This window comes from Daphnia pulex, chromosome 10, assembly GCF_021134715.1.
Source record: "Daphnia pulex isolate KAP4 chromosome 10, ASM2113471v1".
Taxonomy (NCBI): Eukaryota; Metazoa; Arthropoda; class Branchiopoda; order Diplostraca; family Daphniidae; genus Daphnia; species Daphnia pulex.
The window spans coordinates 12,911,954-12,926,884 of NC_060026.1; the positions used below are offsets into that span (position 1 = coordinate 12,911,954).

At 40.9% G+C, this 14,931-nt stretch overlaps 7 protein-coding genes across 9 annotated transcripts; 5 read left to right on the forward strand and 2 right to left on the reverse strand.

Moving 5' to 3' along the window:
* Nucleotides 1-32: 32 nt before the first annotated feature.
* LOC124204816 (synaptobrevin homolog YKT6-like) lies at nt 33-1,428 on the reverse strand. Its single transcript, XM_046602026.1, has 4 exons — nt 1,012-1,428; nt 842-942; nt 612-782; nt 33-543 (listed from the first exon to the last, which is right to left on the reverse strand). The coding sequence occupies exons 1-4, from the start codon at nt 1,202-1,204 to the stop codon at nt 406-408; spliced, it is 603 nt and encodes a 200-aa protein (XP_046457982.1). The 5' UTR covers nt 1,205-1,428; the 3' UTR covers nt 33-405.
* A 197-nt stretch (nt 1,429-1,625) lies between these two features.
* LOC124204815 (UBX domain-containing protein 1-B-like) lies at nt 1,626-3,089 on the forward strand. Its single transcript, XM_046602025.1, has 4 exons — nt 1,626-1,808; nt 1,897-2,094; nt 2,158-2,646; nt 2,708-3,089. The coding sequence occupies exons 1-4, from the start codon at nt 1,756-1,758 to the stop codon at nt 2,934-2,936; spliced, it is 969 nt and encodes a 322-aa protein (XP_046457981.1). The 5' UTR covers nt 1,626-1,755; the 3' UTR covers nt 2,937-3,089.
* On the reverse strand, nt 2,962-6,254 carry LOC124204813 (RNA-binding protein Pasilla-like). Its single transcript, XM_046602022.1, has 5 exons — nt 5,972-6,254; nt 5,497-5,637; nt 5,243-5,428; nt 4,290-5,163; nt 2,962-4,214 (listed from the first exon to the last, which is right to left on the reverse strand). The coding sequence occupies exons 1-5, from the start codon at nt 6,126-6,128 to the stop codon at nt 3,851-3,853; spliced, it is 1,722 nt and encodes a 573-aa protein (XP_046457978.1). The 5' UTR covers nt 6,129-6,254; the 3' UTR covers nt 2,962-3,850.
* Nucleotides 6,255-6,375: 121 nt separating this feature from the next.
* Nucleotides 6,376-9,524, forward strand: LOC124204814. Of its 2 annotated transcripts, none has more exons than XM_046602023.1 (7): nt 6,376-6,484; nt 6,548-6,659; nt 6,725-6,786; nt 6,900-7,129; nt 7,201-7,392; nt 7,453-8,221; nt 8,289-9,524. In XM_046602023.1, the coding sequence occupies exons 6-7, from the start codon at nt 8,219-8,221 to the stop codon at nt 9,459-9,461; spliced, it is 1,176 nt and encodes a 391-aa protein (XP_046457979.1). In that variant the 5' UTR covers nt 6,376-6,484; nt 6,548-6,659; nt 6,725-6,786; nt 6,900-7,129; nt 7,201-7,392; nt 7,453-8,218; the 3' UTR covers nt 9,462-9,524. The 2 variants fall into 2 exon arrangements, with proteins under 2 accessions (XP_046457979.1, XP_046457980.1); XM_046602024.1 differs by having other exon boundaries at nt 6,900-7,109.
* On the forward strand, nt 6,381-7,011 carry LOC124203532 (protein dpy-30 homolog). The gene is made up of 4 exons (XM_046600204.1): nt 6,381-6,460; nt 6,548-6,659; nt 6,725-6,786; nt 6,900-7,011. Exons 1-4 carry the CDS (start codon nt 6,381-6,383, stop codon nt 7,009-7,011), a joined length of 366 nt encoding a protein of 121 aa, XP_046456160.1.
* A 647-nt stretch (nt 9,525-10,171) lies between the features above and the next one.
* On the forward strand, nt 10,172-12,102 carry LOC124204267 (alpha-(1,3)-fucosyltransferase C-like). Its single transcript, XM_046601311.1, has 2 exons — nt 10,172-10,673; nt 10,965-12,102. The coding sequence occupies exons 1-2, from the start codon at nt 10,473-10,475 to the stop codon at nt 12,069-12,071; spliced, it is 1,308 nt and encodes a 435-aa protein (XP_046457267.1). The 5' UTR covers nt 10,172-10,472; the 3' UTR covers nt 12,072-12,102.
* A 194-nt stretch (nt 12,103-12,296) lies between these two features.
* LOC124204269 (alpha-(1,3)-fucosyltransferase C-like) lies at nt 12,297-14,586 on the forward strand. 2 transcript variants are annotated; one of them, XM_046601313.1, is made up of 4 exons: nt 12,297-12,797; nt 13,161-13,347; nt 13,413-13,822; nt 13,891-14,586. In XM_046601313.1, the coding sequence occupies exons 2-4, from the start codon at nt 13,162-13,164 to the stop codon at nt 14,501-14,503; spliced, it is 1,209 nt and encodes a 402-aa protein (XP_046457269.1). In that variant the 5' UTR covers nt 12,297-12,797; nt 13,161; the 3' UTR covers nt 14,504-14,586. The 2 variants fall into 2 exon arrangements, with proteins under 2 accessions (XP_046457269.1, XP_046457268.1); XM_046601312.1 differs by having other exon boundaries at nt 12,297-13,347.
* The last annotated feature ends 345 nt before the right edge of the window (nt 14,587-14,931 follow it).

Below are 14,931 nucleotides of genomic sequence, written 5' to 3' on the forward strand. Positions count from 1 at the left end.
AAACTATATAAACCACGAACGCGACAAATTGATAAATTGATTAAGAAGAATTTATTTCTTTTACATCGATGGACCTGCGGCACAGATGTAAGCTGTGAAATGAAATCATAGAGACGACAATCCATGCAACGTCAGCGAAATACCTAACATTAGCGTCACAATCATTTACGATATGATACATTTATGAGAAACAGAAAATGAGTGCTGTCGCATAACGGGAACAGAGTGGGACAGAAAAGTTCACAGCAATTATTGGGCACCCTTCAAAAATTAAAAATGAATTTATAACTGTACCATATGTCTTTCAATTTCAACTCATTCAGGAATGTGAATTATGACCATCTTCAAAAAATAAAGTAATAGTACCATTCCAAGAATGTGATCAAATAAACATTTCTTGAGAACTTATCCAAAATTGCAACATGAATTTGTTTTTCTAGCTGTTTTATAGAACATTTTTGATGCATCACTCAGTCCTTGAGATTTTGATACAAGGTCATCCAGTTTTTCACCCCTTTGCAATACAGCTTCAATTGTGTTATGCTATGACAATCAAACATGACTGGTTAAAAAAAAATTAAAACAGATTGAAACTTTAAGACTTAAATTACCAAAATAATCTTAGTCTCATCTAGTTCATCTTGAACTTTAGTTAGAGCATCTGCTTCTCTGGGATTTTGATATTTTGCCAAAGATGCTTCTAATCCAGAATAAGCTGCACAGGCAGCATTTGCTTCTATCCAAAGAGATGATTCCACCCGAGCAGCAAAATCATCAAGCACCTTTTGTAATTAAGAATATCTCATCATTTCAATTCAACCAACATACAAGTAGCACTCACTTTGGTTAACAAGGTATGAGCAACCCTCTGTGGGTATTCATGATCTGCCGTCAAAACACAGCAGAGTCCATCTGCTCTCACATAAATGTGACACATATACTCTGCAATAAAGAAATAACATTTAATTTATAATGTACATTGAGTTTTATGATGACTCTTTGCATACATACCTCCTTGTTTCACCGATTGTCTGGACGCAGCACTTGTCCTTTCAGTCAAGATCTTGGCAGTGAAAGCCATAAATTCTTGAACGCTGCTTCGTTGAAAAAATCCAAAACTTGAGAGGTCGTAAGCCGCTCTAAGTAGCTGTGGTGACCCTTGCTCGCTGCGATGTAAAATCGCTAAAGAATACAGCTTCACCATTTTTCTAGATTTGACTAGTAAATATAAGATCCTCCAACAATCGTCTTACTGATAAGTGGAGAGGCCTTTGTTAATTAGTACTAAAGGTTCAAGTGGACGGCTTGAGTTTTTCCTCAGAAGCGGTTAAATCCGATCCGATAGAAGTCTGCAAAAAGTGACAACCAACAAGAGAAAAAGTTCAATAAAACAACGGGAATGGCCGAAGAACCCATTTGTTGCATCGGAATACACCGCCTCTAGCGGATAAACGTAAAATAAGCTGTTTCCCCGCGCTAATTTGGCGCTAATCAGATTGCTAAATTGAATTATAGTTAATTGCAAGAAAGTAAACACTTTTTTAGTAGAATTAATAATAATTTGAGAAATAAAACATTTGGTTTCAATGTAAATTTCAATACAAAAAACACAAAATTTTACAAAAATCTTTGGGGCAAAATCACACCAACAGAAGAGGCTTCATCGTCACTTTTTTAATAACATACTGACATTGCTAGCGCTAGTCGGACGACATACCTCTGTTCTGTTGTTTTTCGAAGAACGAAATACCGAAAATGTCATCAAATCTTCAACTGTTACTAGAAATGGGATTTTCTGAACAGTTAGCGTAAGTTTTAATTCCAAATAATTCATACCTTTTATATTTTTTAAATGGCAACTTAATATTTTGTTATATTTCTTTGAAATTTGAAAAGTGAAAAGGCTATTAAAGAAACTGGAGACCAAAATATTGAAGCTGCAATGGATTGGTTGATTGTGAACAGTGAGAAATTCAATCAACAAACTGACAACAATCAAGAAATGAAAGAGGAAGAACCAAATGCTGCTGCTCAACCTGAAGCATCAAATGCTGAAATGGCTGCTGTTACTGCCAAATCTATTAAATGTGATGAGTAAGTATGGAACTCAAGTCAACCATTGAATTTCTTACATATGTTTTTTAAAATTTCCTCTAGATGTAATAGACTATTTCGCACAAATGAAGAGGTAGAATTTCATGCTGCGAAAACCGGTCACAGCCAGTTTTCAGAATCTACTGATGAAAAGAAGCCTCTCACTGAAGAAGAAAAGAAGGAACAACTGAGGAAAGTGGAGGAGTTGATGAAGTTGAAGCGCAAAGAACGTGAAGAGAAAGAAAAGGCCGAACAACTGGAGCAAGAAAAAAGAAGAATACAGTCAGGCAAGGAGCTTCTCAATATAAAAAAGAAATTCGAAGAGGATGAAATAAGAAAGATTGCCGAAGAACGGAGGCGCGAAAAAGAAGAAGAGAAAAAAGCCAGACAGCGAGTGAAAGAACAAATTGAACAAGATAAATTGGCACGAAAACAGAAAGCCGGTGACGCAACCAATACGCCATATGTAGCTCCTCCAGTTCAGGCTCCGGCTCCGGCACCGACAACACCCAATCAGCCCAAGGACTATAAGGAGACGAAAATCCAAATAAGGTTATAAATCATTCTGGATGACGCAAGTCCCTCTTCCATAACTCTTTATTATTTCTTCCAGACTTCCAAATGGATCGACAATGACGCAAACATTTGGTGCTAAGGAGCAGCTAGCTTCAGTTCGTCTCTTCATTCAAATGAATAGGACCGATGTAAATGCCGGAGTGCCGGAACCATTTCGGATTCAAACAAATTTTCCTAGAAAAGTATTTACCGAAGAAGAGTTCGAGAAGCCACTCGATGTGCTAGGATTAGTTCCAAGTGCTGTTTTGATGGTATCAAAAGCATGAGAATTATAAAAGACTGAAAAACGAATTTTTTTATCTCATCTTGAGATTTAATTTGTATTTGTATCTGATAACAAAGTCGAGCGAGTGAAAGAGTGTGTTGGGGGAGAAAGAGGCGGGTTTCAGAAATAATTACACATAAGATTGTAAGAGTCACGAAGTTACTTAATTTTTTTTCTCATCTTTTGAAATTTGATGTTTGCACGATTTGATAGATACCTACACCTGTTTCTCATCACCTTCGAATGATTGTTTTATTATTCCTACTAACAAATCGCGTATCACCCGCCGTTCCATTAAGGTTATAGCGGTTTTTGTTATACCTGTCTAGGGCTCGTTATTACAACATAATGCTAAGTCAAAACAGTCCAAGGCACTTTGACAGGTTTCGTCTGACAAAATGTCTCACTTTCTCTCCCCCTCTTTGCCTTCTTTAAAACCAAAAAAAGCAAGCCGTGGGAAGAGAAAAGAAAAGAAATCGGAAGTGTCGACACAAAATCCACACCACGTGACTAAACCAGGTCTACTTCCTTTTGTTTCCTACAGTAATTTTTAGTTAACCTCTTTTGTTTTGTTTTGTTTTTGCTTTTTTCCCTCTGTACATTGGAAGAAATCGTCAGGACGTAAACCTCCTCCTTCCTCCTCCCGCTCACGGCAGCATGATTAGCCTGAGCAGCGCACAACCACTTTTTCCTTCCGGGTGAATCTAGACTCAATTGTAACAAGTCCAGATCAATATGGGGATAGGGAAGAGGGAAAAAGGTGAAGAAATAAAAATCTCTACTACTTTAATGATGAATTTGTAAAGAGGGGAAAAATGAGGAGAGGGGGGGGGGGGAGTTTGGGATTGGAGGGGGGTTTGGTATAGATGTGTCAAGTTTTAAGTCGAGGGTGCGCATGTTCACATCAATGGTCACCTATATAGGCATGGCCGAATGGAGGGCGCTCGGTGGAGGGATGATTGGAACGATGGATTGAACGGCGGCGGTGGTTGTGGAGCTATTGGATGATGACGGATTTAGAATTGGCGCCGTGCTACTGTGGTGGCGAGCCCGCTTGGCCTCTTCTTCGCTGATCCGCTGCTCGATGAGGTATTGTGCGGTGCTGATGGCATTTGGGGTTCCGCTGATGGTCACCCATCGGTTGCGCGTCCCCGGCGCATAAATCCCTTTTTTGGAGATTTGAATATTGGCCCCACTGAAATGCTGGATTTCCAGCAACGACTTGCCGCCCGGACCTAAAATGGCACCCACTATGTGCTCACCCACTTGCAACTCGGCCCTTTCAAATTTAAAAAACATCCCCTGGATTTAAAATGGAAATTTGTCAATGATCCTTCAAAGTAGACGTTTATACCTGGAGTTTTCAGAGCCTCTTGGTGACGTATTGATAGAGTCGCTGGTGCGATCTTGAGCAACCGGCGAATGGGGCGAGCCCAATCCAAACGAGTTATTATTCAAAGGCAGGGGAGTTTGGTAGCTGCCACGTCCTCGGAAAGGGTCGAAAGACGATTCGTTGTAGCGATGAGGTGACGAGCCGATCGGTCCAAATGGACCGGGTGAACTCGATGGAACACCGTGGCCACCGTCAGATGCCGACACGTTGTGATTAATCCAGCTGCCGGCAACGTTGGCCACGCTATCCACAGCCGAATTGCCATGAGTACTAAAGTTCATGCCAATCATGCCATAACTTGCCAAGGTGTTAATGGCTTGGCCAACCTCTGATAGGCTCTGTTCCGGGTATCCAGCATTTCTTAGGGATGAACGAAGGTGATCCATGAGCTGGCTGAGCATGGCGGGGTTGGGTTGTGAAAGACCCACACCGATGTTGAGGTTGACGCTCATGTTGTTTAAGTAAGGTGAGGCTCCGTTGTTGCCGTTGTGGACAGGAGAGTATCCGCCTGAATTGCCGTTACCTCCGACACCCCCATTGCCTCCAACTCCGCCACCGCCATTATGAGCGTAAGGCGATCCGGTGGGGTTGAAGTTGGCTACAGGTCCCGTCACTTCCGCATAGCTGACGTTGAGGCAGGAACCGCTTTGAGGATCTTCGGCAATTTTCGAGAGAATCATGCAGCATGCCTTCCTATTGCAGTCTGAATCACCAATCACAGTGATGCACCTCTCTTGTAAAGCCTGGTCTTTGGCTTTTTGGGAAATTTGTATATAGGCTCCACTCTCTTCCTTAATTTGCTTGATGAAACTGCCTCCTTTACCGATGATCATTCCTGTCACACAGAGAAAAATCAAAGCTCAAACTTGCAAACTGTCCTCAATATTATAATGAAAGTGTCAAGGTGATCAGACCTGCTGTACTGTTGGGTACAAGAATCTTGACCTGTTTGTCTCTCTCAGCTGGAGTCTTGCTGTCAAAGTCCATGGCTGGCTTGGCATTGGGATCTGGCTTGTCTCTTATTTTCTCACAGATGAATGTTAGCATGGACATAACACTCTCTGTAGTCCCTTTAATTAAACAGACTCTCTCTGTTGTACCTGTAGGTAAAAGTATAAATTAAGACATGAAATTTACAACTTTAATATTAAAATATTTGGTATGCTACCTGGATAGAAGTCATTCGCTTTTGACATTTTTATTCTGGCATTGACTTCCTTTTGGACTTGAGCAATAGTCTCACCACCTTTGCCAATTATTGCTCCAGCTGCCACACTTGGTACTAAGACTTTCAGATAAATGCTCCCATCTGAAATGAGATAACCAGCATGAAGTACAAATGAATCAACAGCCATGGTATTAGACTCCAAATAATCAGGATATAAGTCAGAGGGCGCAGGAATTTCACTGTTATATCACACTAAGAAAAGTACAGCTGATCAATCAGTCACTTATTGATGAACCTCAATAAATGACCTTGAGTCCAATGAACTCGTGTGCTTTCACTATTATATCAGCATGCAGGTGACAAAAGTGACTGTATCAGGCGACGACACTCGAACCAAATAACAAAAGCAGGAAAGATGATGAGGAAGACGAACGGCGACGTCAATAAATAATAAGGAAAAAGCTCGGCAATTCACCTCCGGTAAAATGAGATTTTTTCCTATCACTGAGATCCGAGTCTCCATCGAGGGGCCTTTTCCTCTCCGAGTGCTCGGGCGAATCATCATCGTCGAATTTGGGGCTTCGAATCGAATCCTCTCGCGATGTCCGCGTGTCTGATTCGGTCGAGGCCATATTTTTAAGAACTATTAACACCCGGCAACATACGAAGAGAAATAACTCAACACAGCTCCCATCACGAATCGGCTGATCAGCTGGAAGAATTTTTTTTCCACTTCTCTCACGGGGACGGAAACTTCAACGCTGTGTTTGCACAGTATTTTTTTCGAAATGTTCTTTAATCAATACGATAGTTGATTAAAATTTTATTTTTAAATATTTTTATCGAAGAAATTTATTTACATTTTGTATAGTTTAAAATTTTTGATGATCAAATTCGAAAAAGATCGTTTCACCTCGGAACTACAGTCAGCTGTTTTCAGCAACAAACACTACGCGGAACGCGGGTAATTAAAAGCGTCGGTCATTTGGTATGTCAAACTTGCCTTTTGATTTAGGATAAGTTATATCATTAAATTTGTAATTATATTTAGTTATTTGCTCTGGCTTCCACCTGACACCATGCCGACTTCCGATAAAGACAACGGAGAAGCGGGCCAATCGAAGAAAGCACGAGTAGATCATCAAACTATGCCAACTAGACAGGTATAGTTATTTGTAAACAACAGCTGTCAAATTTTGTTTTTTAATAGAAATCTTCTTGTATGCAGTATTTGGATCAAGCCGTAGTTCCCGTTGTCTTACAAGCAATGTCTGCTGTGGCTAAAGAAAGGTGAGATTAAGTTTTTACAACAAGAGCAGGAACTTACGATGTTGTCAGAATACCTACACATGTGATGTAAAGATGAATTATCTGTGTATTGAATTTTTTTTTTATTATTTTAGACCAGCAGACCCCCTAGAATTTATTGCAAATTATTTATTGAAGGAAGCAAAGAATCGATCAACCCAGACTTCTGAAACAGCCGCTCAGGCCATACCCTCAGCAAGCGCTTGAACATTGTGACAATCTCATTTCCATTTAAAAAAAACTATTAATCTATGTAACTGCATTTTTATTTCAGCTGTTGACAGGAAAAATCTCAGTGTGCATTGGTATGTTTCATTTTTTTTAGGTGAATACAATTAAATCTTTACTAACTTAATGATCTCGATCAGTCTACAGCTTCATTACTCCTTTCTTAAGGCTTTTTAGTCTTTACCATTTCCAAACTAGAAGAATTAAATGTTTGCAATACCAAAAGACAAGGGTTTAGGTAAACAAACAGGTCAGACTTGGGAAGAATTGGGTCAGGTTTTAACTTCTTTAGATGTGCTTGAAGCTCGATTACCTCGACCTGAAAGAAGTGGACGATTCGACTCGATTCATTCATCATGGGTAATTTACTTTCTTATGATTTTCCGAAAGCATGCAGCGAATAATTCATAATTTTTTTAGGCAAATTTTGGCAGGCGCAAATTACTGCCAATTAAAGCGGCGTGAAGATGAGTTATCACAAGACATCTACTGATTGGGGAAACGACAGTCTGCTAGCCAATGGAAACACGAGAAGATAGCGTGAGTTTTGAAAATGCAAATGCAAACTTCTGGCATAGGGAATAACGATCCAACTTCCGACATCTGACAATTGAATTACATATTCAACCAACAGTTTGTGTGTGAAATCTCGGGCGTCGATGTGAAAGTGTGGTGGTGTGTACAAGGAATGGTTAAATCCGCCTTTCGTCAAGTGGAAAAATCGCAATGGAGCATCTCAGTTAATTCCTTAAATTGGTATCGTTATTAGGCTGGTTGTAGAGACAGCAGTTCCTTTCCGAGTTAAATTGCCGGTGGTTGCTATTGTGTCAAATTAAATCTGAACAATTTTAGCGAGCGAAAATTACTTCGACTATGCGAAAACTCATTTAAAGTGAATCGGTTTAACGGCAACACTGTACTAAGCTAAAAACAAATTTAAAATAGCAAATATGACATTTCCTAGGGTGCGTTTTCAAGGGCATTTTCAAAAGTTGTGCTAAGGGCGGAGTTTCTTTTCTCACAGATGTGCTTCCATTGGCTAGCGCCTTGAACAGTTTCATTTAACTCCCAACGTTCATGTCGTGTGATCAAGGGTTCCTAACCACGTATCCCAGCATTGTGGTTCAGAACAGCAGCACACATCAACACTTTCATCCATAAACCTCAGTTACATGGAATCTTCATCATGGTACGTCCTTCATTAGCGAATCTTCCCTAAATAAAACATTGGGAACTAATTCTTTTATATTTTCCAGAGACTCTACAATTTCCTCGTCTTCTTCACCGCTGCCTTATTGGCCATCATTTGCGCCTGTCACCTTTGGCTCGTCGTTCAAGATCGTCTCCATGGACATCAATTAATTTTTGATCATCGCAGCGACGCAACTATACAAGGGATAACCAAACACGCAGCTCGTGTTTCTCAATGGAAAATAACTGAGCTAAGAGCGATCGACAGTCAGCGAATTTACATGCACGATACGACCGGATACGGCGACTTGAACGCTCGCCAGTGCTGCTCTGTCGAATCGGCTGCCAAAAACAATCCCCACCGTGAAATTCAACTGTTCGTGTCCCGCAGAGAATTGAACGATGACCAACAACAGAAATTACTGGACACCAACAGCAGTTTAACCCCTTGGCAGACTGTCTTGCAACATTACCCCAATGTCGAAGTGATTTCTTATGACGAGGCCGAATATTTCAACGACACGACACTGGAGCCTTGGTACACGGAAGGCCAATGGCAGCAAAGTCGCCAGCCGGAGTTTTACCTCTCCGAATATGTGCGAGCCATGTCACTTTTCAGAGGCGGAGGACTCTATCTCGATCTGGACTCTGTTCTCTCGTTAAAACCTTTGACTGGATCCAAGTGGCAAAATTTTTTCGTCGTCAGACGTAACGATCGAGTCGAGTACGAAACCAGCACGTCCAACAAGGTCTTCCATTTGCTCCACGGCCATCATTTGATCGACATGTTGATCCTGAAACTCGTTGAAGCCGGCGACGAGCTACAAGCGGAACCGTTCGCCACGGCCCTCGACGCCAGTCTCGAACGCATTTGTAATTTCAAAGATAACGGGCTGCTAGATCCTGGGAATAATCAGTGCGTCGACGTCCGATTGAGCGAAGAGCGGGACGTTTTCCTCCAGCCACTGGACACGTTGTTTTCTAAGCGATCGTTTTCTCGGTTGAAAGAAAATGGCGGCGGAGTGAACGAGCAGTCTGTGAAGCAGTTAATCAAAACAGTGGTCGATGCTCAAGAAGCCGTTTTGATGACGTGGGACTCGATAGCCACCATCCTCCATCGAAACAAAACCTTTTTCGAATCTCCCGGTTATACAAGCGTCACTGGGAAAACTTTGCTTTCAACGTTGATCGCTGAAAACTGTCCATTAACGGCAGCTCGCGAAACAAATTTTATTTAAATCCTTTTATTTTTTATCGAGAACCTATATGTATTGATTTAAGTGATTTGTAAATTTGTTTTCATCGATTTCAATTTAGTTTGTAATAGACAAGTTCGGGATGCTGAGTTGCACAACCGCAAAATTAGGATCGTGCGCCAACGAGTTTTTGTAACGTTGTGGGGATAGTAGAAAGCGGGTTTTTTATTATTTAAGCATAGAATTACTTATCTAATCTTAGAAATGTTCAGGATTATCGTTGTTTAGAACATTCTGCTTTTTATAGAGTAATTTGAAATGTATAATTCAGCTTAGTTTACCCATTAAAATTAAAGAAAGTCCAAGCCTGGGATGCTGTTTAGTCTTTTCTTGTGTTTTTTGACAGATCTGCTGACAAGTGACAAGCTCAAACACACAAGAAAAGACTAAACAGCATCCCAGGCTTGGACTTTCTTTAATTTTAATGGGTAAACTAAGCTGAATTATACATTTCAAATTACTCTATAAAAAGCAGAATGTTCTAAACAACGATAATCCTGAACATTTCTAAGATTAGATAAGTAATTCTATGCTTAAATAATAAAAAACCCGCTTTCTACTATCCCCACAACGTTACAAAAACTCGTTGGCGCACGATCCTAATTTTGCGGTTGTGCAACTCAGCATCCCGAACTTGTCTATAGCTATTTAAATTTTAAGGAGTAAAATTGATTAATTTGTAAAAAAAAATCGCGTCAATTTGTTTATTACGTATTGGAGTGTAATGTTCTACAGCCATAGGTTCAAGAATAGGCTAGAGGGCAACAATTTTTCTAAAAATGTAACTTGAACCAAGTATATCCGGGAGGCAATAGAACACACGATCGTCTTCATCACCTCCAATAAACAACCGGTGCATAAATCTGATGCCCGTAAGGCTGTAGAACTAAGTTACTTTCTTTACAATCTTAAAAAACGACAGTGTCTAGTGAGTTGAAGTAGTGTACAGTTTTATTTCCTAGCGGGAGACCGTTTGTCAATATTCATTTCGATATGCGGTTACACGTCAATAAATTATTCAACAGCGCTCGTCTAGTGGCTCAATGGCGACTATTCAAGATCGCTCTAGTCTTGGTGGTGATTGGCGGCGTTTTCTACACAACGCAATCGGCTCTTACAAGAAACAGTGTCGAGAGTTCAGTTTCTTCTTTAATTCCAGCATCAGCAGTCATAGATATCTTCTTTAATAACCAAGTAAGTCAACTTAAACCTTCGATTTTACGTGTTTGTTATTTTGTTGAAGTCTATACAGTCAGTGTGTGCATATTATACTTGTCCGGCTGTATTTTTGAAGGTCGTTTTTGGGTTGTAGCTCGAGGAAATTTAAGCCACTGAATCCCAACTATATAATTAACGAAATAAACTACTCTGTCTAAAAATGAATCTCGGGGTTGCATGCTGGACCTGTCATATCAGAGAATAGAAGCCCTCAGGATATTTAAGACGGTGGAGAAATGATTTTCTAAACTATTAATTTGAATGCAGGATACCCCAGTGGAAGAAGAAATTGAAGAAGAAGAATTCCAAGAGGATGCCAATCGTTTGAAAATCATTTTGTACTGGAACGAATGGGATTCCGTCATGGGAAATCAGCCGCTAATCGACGGATTATGTCCAGTCACTTCCTGCATCTTCACGCCGGATCGATCGCTATTAAATCACAGCCACGTCGTTCTATTTTTCGCCAATAATGAAACGAAACTTAACGACGCCTTGCCCGAATATCGACAGCCTCACCAGCGGTTCGTCTTTGTGGCCCGCCACGCCAGCATCGAATTGGATAGTTTAATATCCGCACTAACCGAAGACGATCGCATCCGGTACAACTTCTTCAACTGGACCATGACGTACCGTCGTGACTCGGATATTGTCTTCCGTGAATCCTTTGGAGCCATCAAAAATGCGCCGGAATTGATGGGTCGAGGGAGGAAAACTAAGAAAATGTTTTCACCGCTCCAGCTGATGAAGAGACCATCCGTCAGAGCTCGGGCCGTGTCCCGGATCGGTTCCAAAAAGAAACTGGTAGCTTGGTTCCCGAAACAATGCCACACTTCCGTCCGTCGGGAGGAATACGCCCGCCAATTGGGCCAGCACGTTCCGGTTGACGTTTACGGCCAGTGCGGCAATTTGTCGTGCGATTTCGAGTGTTACCAAAACAGTTTCAACACGATCCGGGCCGACTACAAATTTTATTTGGCGTTCGAGGAGTTTTGGTGCGCCGATTACGTCACGCCCGAGTTTTACAAAGTGCTGGATTACGACACCGTGCCGATAGTTTTGGGCGGAGCCGATTACGAGGCTCTGGCGCCACCAAATTCCTTCATCAACGCGCTGGATTTCCCGTCGGCCGGAGCTTTGGGCCAGTACCTTTTGTTCCTGGACCGGAATCCGGAATTCTATTCGAAATATTTCGAATGGAAGAAAGACTACCAAGCGGTTCTCTCTCCCAAAAGTGGCTGGTGTGACTTGTGTCGAATGGCTCACGACGTCAGTTACAAGCCGAAAGTTTACAAAGACATCAAAAACTGGTGGATTGACGAAGTGAAATGTCAGAACGATTCGACGGGAATTTTACCGCTCGTGAAAATGTGAACATAAATACATTATTCTATTCATTGTCTTATTTAAAATTGTATTTTCTTTAATTCAGTCGTTTTAAATCTCAAAAAAGGAAAACTTTGTTGGTCCATTTTCGTTTAGGCCGTTTTGAAAAATGAAACTTAAAATTTGCCTAGGGGTTCAAGTTTCCCAATATTTAGGGGAAATGATTGACAGTCTTATTAAAGAAACACGAGATATTTTTTTAATGAGATTCACTCCCATTGACAGACTATTAAATACCGACAGAAGTGCATTAAATGAAATGTCGGATAACCTTGGGATGACGTGGAAAAGGATATTTACGGAAAATACTGGCACGGGGTTATTATGAAAACGAATTAACCTTTACTCTATTTTACCTGTCCCAACCTCCATTGAACGCCCATTGTGATGAACTGATTCGGTTGTTTCTTACCTAAGAAAAAATCAAATAGACTCTAGTGCCTGTCCGGCTTTGTGCGGAGATCGTTTGAAGCCTATCCTGTTCTAATTCGTTTAAGTTTATTGCATTTCCATTGCAGGATCGACAACAGAAAAGTTATTTTTTTTTCGTGTAGTTTATTTTTACGTAATGATTTAGTTCTCTTTGTCCCAAGTGTAGAAAAATGGCGTTGTTACAGTCTTCCCCATTCAAAAAGCTTTTCTTTCAAACACAATTTTTGAGTGCAAAAATGGTTTTTAAACAGCGAAATTGTAGCTGATAGATCGACAAAGAAGGTAAAGCCATCCTTTTGGACTTGTAATGGTTTGCGGTAAACTTTAAAATCTTATTAGACAACGTAACATCCAATTTCTAGGTAGATTTTTAAAAGACACTTTTAGTGTGGTTCGCTTTCTTGCTTCCGTGGCACTTTCCATCTTGTCTCAAAGTACTTTTTCGTTAGTGCCGCATTAGCGTGGCAGTTAACGTTCCGCTAGAAGACTGACGTAAGGAAATTTTGAAGTAGTCCATTCAAATTGTATCCTTTTCCATCAGCTTTTCTCTAACTTTTCTAAGTAATCGCAGTTAAAAGTCGTATTTAGTATTAGCTCATAGTTTTTCATCGTTGTGTGATCGAAGAGCTTTATTATTTGTGCCAGGATGGGCTCTAGAAGCATCCTGGAACGTGGCACAATGAGGAAAAATGCGTTGATCAAACTTAACTTTGCTACTTTTGTCATCTTTGTAACCGCGTGCCTCCTCTTGTTGATTTATCATCAAAATGTCGACAAGAAATCAAATGTTTTTACTTATCCCAGTCGTGTGTTTCACACCGACGAATCTCAGGTTTGCTCTTTAATTCAAATAAAATTATTGGCTGATTATTGAAATCATCTGAATTTTTGCTGCAGGATTTAAAAGAGGATCGCTACGATTACAATGATCTAACACCAGTTGTAAATTCATCAGACAAACCACCACTGAAAATCATTTTACTGTGGAACGCAATGACTCCGGAGCTCTCCAACAATCCGTTCATCACATTCAACTGTCCCGTCACTTCCTGCCTATTCACGGCCGACATGTCGCTCCTCCGGCAAAGTGAAGTCGTCCTCCTCCGCATCGACACGTTGGAAGACATGCCGTTGAACCGCCAACCGCATCAGCGTTTCGTTTTCCTTCACATCGAATCGCCAATCAGCACCAAATTTTCCATCATGGACAACCCCCGTTTTCGCTACAATTACTTCAACTGGACGATGACCTACAGGCGTGACTCGGACGTCTTTCTCCGGGATTATTACGGCTCTGTCGTTAACAAGTATACTCACTATTTCACTATCATTTTTGTTTCTCTTTTAAATTTGATCATCAATATTATATCAATAGGACGAAATTGGCGAACGATCCGGACGGGGATGCGGAACTGGCCGCAATTATCCGAGGGAAAAGCAAGTTGGTTACTTGGTTCGTGAGCCACTGTTCCACACAAATCCGGAGAGAAGAGTACGCCCGCCAGCTGGGCCAGTATGTCCCCGTCGACATATTTGGCAACTGCTCGAGTGAATGCCCGTACGATTGCTATGCCATGTTGCGCGCCGAATACAAGTTCTACCTGGCGTTCGAAAATTCTTGGTGTCCCGATTACGTCACGGAGAAATTCACCAGGCCCTTGTTTCACGACGCCGTCCCGATCGTCCTCGGCGGCGCCGATTACAGTCATTTCGGGCCGCCTCATTCTTACATCAACGCCAGAGATTTCGCTTCTCCCAAAGCCCTGGCGGATTATCTAATCTTGTTGAACAATTCCGACACGCTGTACGCCAGTTATTTTGACTGGAAAAAAGATTTCAGAGTCGTCAAGACTGACATGTCGGGTTGGTGTGACTTGTGCCAATTGGCTCACAACGAGAGTCTACCGTCCAAAGTTTATCCGGATATTAAACGGTGGTGGATGTTGGACGAATCGGAATGCGAGTATAATTCAACCAAATATTTTTAAAGAATTTGTTGTTGATATTTGTAAAGGGAGCGTGCTGGAAACTTTTTTGTAATCAGTAATAAATACATTTCGTTTCAGAAAAATTGCGAAGAGAGATTAATAACCTCTCCAGTGAAATAAATTAAATATTAAAATATGATATACTGTAGCCTATGTTTAAATTCATTCAAATTAAATAATTCTACTCACATAAGTTGTTGGGTAAAACCACGATGTATTTTTTTCTAATTTTAAACAAGGACTTTTCTTTGACAAGGACTTAGAATAAAAACAAAATCAGAAGATTTTTAAGGGTTACAGTGGGGTCCAATCGTCGCCCAAGCCAAAGCTGGTTCGACTCTTGCATGGACCCAGGTTGGCATATATCGTCAGAGGTCAGAGATCCAGCTTCGGAGAAGGTAATAAGCTACGAACGGCTATCAATGTTT